At 35.6% G+C, this 4,593-nt stretch overlaps 1 protein-coding gene across 1 annotated transcript; it reads right to left on the bottom strand.

Moving 5' to 3' along the window:
- Positions 1-994: 994 nt before the first annotated feature.
- On the bottom strand, positions 995-1,942 carry LOC101398134 (olfactory receptor 5B3-like). The gene has a single exon (XM_014793176.2). The coding sequence runs from the start codon at positions 1,937-1,939 to the stop codon at positions 995-997; it is 945 nt and encodes a 314-aa protein (XP_014648662.1). The 5' UTR covers positions 1,940-1,942.
- Between the last annotated feature and the right edge of the window lie 2,651 nt (positions 1,943-4,593).

Below are 4,593 nucleotides of genomic sequence, written 5' to 3'. Positions count from 1 at the left end.
TATGTTCCCCTTGAAATTTATAGTTTTTACAAGTTACTTCCACCCATACAACTTGGAAATTCTTGAGTTGTTTAATGCTCAGTAAAATAATTTTTAAATCAAGACTCAAAGCTCTATTTCCAATGAAATAACCAGATTAAGCTACTACTCACGAGGAGTTTCCATTCCAGCTGAGGGATATAGATGAACAGGAGACCAAATAAATGTAAGAGCTGAATGTTGATAACAACTATGAAGAGTGAATCAGGCTGAGGAAAGATGATCCAAGAAGAATGGAGTCACTATTTTATAAAATAGTTCAGGGAAGGCCTGTATGACTTCTCTGAGAAGATAACATTTAACCAGCAATCTGAAATGATTGTGGGGGTATTCCAGGCAGAAGAAATAGCAAATGCAAAGCTTCTGAGACAGGGTCATGCAGGGAGTTGTCCAGGAATAGCAAGATATCAGCGTAAATGAAGTGGGGTGAATGAGTAGGAGAGTGATAAGACATGATACAGCTCAACTAAAGTAGCAATAATAGAAGTAACATTTCAGAGCCTTTCTTCTAAAAAAACAAAATAGCACTATTAATATCAGTGCACTATTTTTAGCATAATGTGAAGAGTTGCTGGTTATAAGGTTAAGGTAAAAAATGACTTATTCTCCCCACTTTAGTCTAAGATGGCACATATCTTTCACAAATCATCGCCTGAACTTGCTTTTTCTACAAAAACATTCTGTAATTACCAAAACATTAATTTATTAAGATGCTGCAACTATTTATGTCTGGATAAAATGTGCCCCAAAACCACATATACTTTGTTAAGTAAGTTTTATTAAAAAAAGTTATCATATTTTTCTTCATTTTGGATCTTTGACCTGTTCCAAAACTAAAGAAGTATATAATACTAGAAAAAATTTTATCTTCTACTATCCTATGTGGCCACAAACACTGAGTTATGACACGGAGTAGATCTAAAGGGATGAAACAACTTTTGTGGATTCTACGTCATTAAAAGACTAAACCTACAGAATATTTTTCCTTCTCAACAACCTTCTTGAATGCATCCTTCACCTCCTTGTTCCTCAAGCTATAGACCACAAGGTTCAACATGGGGATGAGCATAGTATAGAACACAGATGCGATTTTGTCTGTGTCCATTGAATGACTGGAGCTGGGCTGGGAGTACATGAAGATGACTGTCCCATAGAAGATGGAGACTGCAGTGAGGTGAGAAAAACAGGTGGATAAAACCTTCTTATAGCCCTCAGCTGAGTGCATCTTCAGGATTGTGACAAATATGAACAAGTAGGAAATCAAAATAACCAGGAGAGCAAAAAGGATATTGAAGCTTGCCACAGCAACAAGAATCAGCTCACTAATATGTCTATCAGAGCAAGACAGAGCCATGACTGCTGGAACATCACAGAAAAAATGATGTATAAGATTGGACATACAGAAAGAGAGACTGAATGTGTCCCTAATGTGGATGGAGGCATTCAGGAAACCACAGAAATAGAAGCCTATGGCAAGACGTGCACACACTCTTGTCGTCATTATGGTGGTATAATGTAGGGGTTTACACACTGCTGTGTAGTGGTTATAGGCCATTGATGCCAAGAGTAAATTTTCCATAGTGGAAAAAGCTACAAAAAAGAACATCTGAGCAGCACATGCATTGTAGGAGACGACATTGTCTCCTATAAGGAATCCAGCCATGACCTTGGGAGTGACAGCTGTAGAGTAACAAAAGTCCCCCAGAGACAGGTTACTAAGGAAAAAGTACATGGGAGTGTGGAGATGAGAGTCCAAGAGAATCAACAGGATTATCCCTAGGTTTCCAACTACATTGACGAGGTAAATGAGAGTGAACAATATAAACAATGGGACCTGTAGTTCTGGGGCATCGGTTAGTCCTAGCAGGATGAACTCAGTCACTTCTGTATTGTTCTCCATGGGTGATATTTGGGAATCACAGGGTGCCCTGTAGCAGTGAGAAATAAAAGAAAAGTGATAAAACAATAAGAAATTGAAATGAAATTTATTCAAAATTGTGTGTGTCTATATATATATATATACACAATATTTCATTACAGCAATAATTTGTACTTCAAGATGTCCAGATCTAAAGTATCATCTAGACAATAAAATTTAAGACACAAATTCTCTATAGAGTTACACACTGTTGATGCTAAAAGATTTTCATGGATCATACTCAAACTTTTAAGTTTTATAAATTTGTAAACAGAGATGTAGAAAATGTAATGACTTGATTAAAATGAAATGTCTTGAACAAATATATCTGTCAATTCCATTTTTCTGGGCATAGTAAATGCTTAGATCTATATTGCTCATGTGTCTGGAACCGCTTTAGACGCTTTACATGTATATTCATTTATTACTTTCAACAACCTTATGAGATTGATTAATTGCTGTCCCCACTGAACTTAAGAAGCGCAGAGATTGAGTAATGCATTTTATCTTACAAAATTATTACTGTGAAAGCCAAGCTTTGTATCCAGGTAGAGTGATTCCCAAGTCCACTGGTCTTAACTGAATTTAAGTCAAATTGAATTTAATTCAATTTACAATTTTTCCATGTTTCCAAAGTTCTAAACTCAGTGTTTGGAATTTCACAGTGAAGTAACTGAGAGATGTATGCACAGTGTGTGTGGTGGTACAACAGGAGCAGCAGGGGCATGTACAACCAGCAGAGGCAATTCTGAGGGGAAGACATAGCACTGTGTATAAAGCTTGGGTTCTGGGATGAGGTACATATCAGCCCAACCATTCACTACCTAGGAGTTATTGGTCCTATTCTAACTCCCATGAACATGATTTTCTTCATCTACTAAATAAAAATAGTAATGAGACCTAACTCAAGGTGTTATTGTAAGAAGTAAATGATAGTGCAAAAAAATGAGTAAAATGCTAGGTATTTAGCACAGTCTAGTTAGCATTAGGTATAACATTAAAATTAGGATTAAGATTAAGATGGAATGATAACCTCCATGTTTGTTTGAGAAAGATGGATACTGAAACGCAAGGCTCCAGTGTGGATGAGTTTTTTAGTTTTGCAGGCTTCCTCTTCAGTTTGCTTTTTTTTATACATGAAGTCCACTGAGATTTTCTGTGTCTGCAGTGTTGCTCAGTATGTCCCTCCACTCTCTGCACGAGTGGATGTACTAGCCAACTTATGTGAGCCATCCTTTTCCTTAATTTCTTCTTTAAAATCCATGTTTTACCTTAATTTGAAAGAATTTCCTTTCTTAAATTCATTCTTTCTTTCATTACTGTTATCACATAGTTGAATCACAGAGGCCAGTGGATGAAAGTTCCCAGTTTGTTGGCCGCAGATCTGTTTTTTTGGACAATTAAAGGTTTTAAAATTTTCTATTTGAATCTATTCTACTGTAGTAACAGTGTTTTTAATATTTCATTTGGCTTTGACACCTTTAGAAGGGCATCTATTATCTGCTAATTTATGTTTTACTGCCATCCTCCTTAATCCTTTCACAACTTCACTTTACATGCCTAGCCCACAAAGTCATTATGTTTGCCAACCTTTGACAATCACAACCACTTGTAGAATATACTGTGTTCTACGATCCATAATAAGATCTATATGCATTTATAATTATGTGTGTGTATGTATAAATATCTTTTCATTTAATCCCCACAGTAATGTTATGAAGTAAGTACTATTGTTATTCCCATTTTACCATTAAGAGAACTCATGATTTGAGAAACTATGTAAACTGTACAATTAACATCTAGTATGAGGAAAATTCAAGATTTAAGATTCAAACCCAGTTTTGACCAAATCAAAACCGTGTGTTTTTAGATACCTCACTGTCAGCATTTACAGATGTGCTAGTAATAATAAGAGTGGAATTATGGGGAAAGGTTAAAGCAGAATATGGAATCAAGAGGATTATTTTACACTCATTTTTTTTTAACCTTCACTGAGAGGTAAACAGATAGTGAATAAGATGAAATTGATATCTACTCAATCAGACTATCACCTATCCATATTTTTTTACTAATCACTTTTAGGAAAGCAGCGTGATAATGTTTCAGAAATATCACTAAACTTCCTATGGAAGCTTAGATACATATGTCCAGCCTCAATTCACTGCTGTAGCAAAATATTCAAAAAATCTCTCTATGCTTAAATGACTCATAGTAGGTATAGCTTCCCCATTGTTTTTCCATGAATTACATTTCTCACTAAAAGTGTATATGGATTATAGAAGCTTACCTTGTTGCTGGAAAAGAAAGGGCGGTTAATCCTGAATTGTGTGCCCAAAATCAGAAATTCAGCCACATAATAATGCACACTTACTGTGAGAGACGTTCTCTATCAGGTACTAGTCAAAAATTTCTGAAGTTTCTATGACAAGTAGAGATGAGGGGAAGAATACATATGGAGCCAGGAACTGGTGTTCAAAAACTGAACCCACAATGCATTCTTTGTGTACCCTTGGAGGAGTCTCATGTCATCTTCTTATTTGCAAAATAAGTAATAAAATTCTCTCTCACATAATTTGAGGAGTTGTGTCTATGAATAACACATGAAGGAAATTCTATAAAACATCTTGTTGATGGGT

The sequence above is a fragment of the Ceratotherium simum genome, chromosome 34, assembly GCF_057802395.1.
Source record: "Ceratotherium simum simum isolate JZ-2026a chromosome 34, ASM5780239v1, whole genome shotgun sequence".
In the NCBI taxonomy this organism is placed as follows: domain Eukaryota; kingdom Metazoa; phylum Chordata; class Mammalia; order Perissodactyla; family Rhinocerotidae; genus Ceratotherium; species Ceratotherium simum.
The sequence above is the reverse complement of the archived record's forward strand: the minus strand, read 5'-3'. Positions and strand labels throughout refer to the sequence as shown.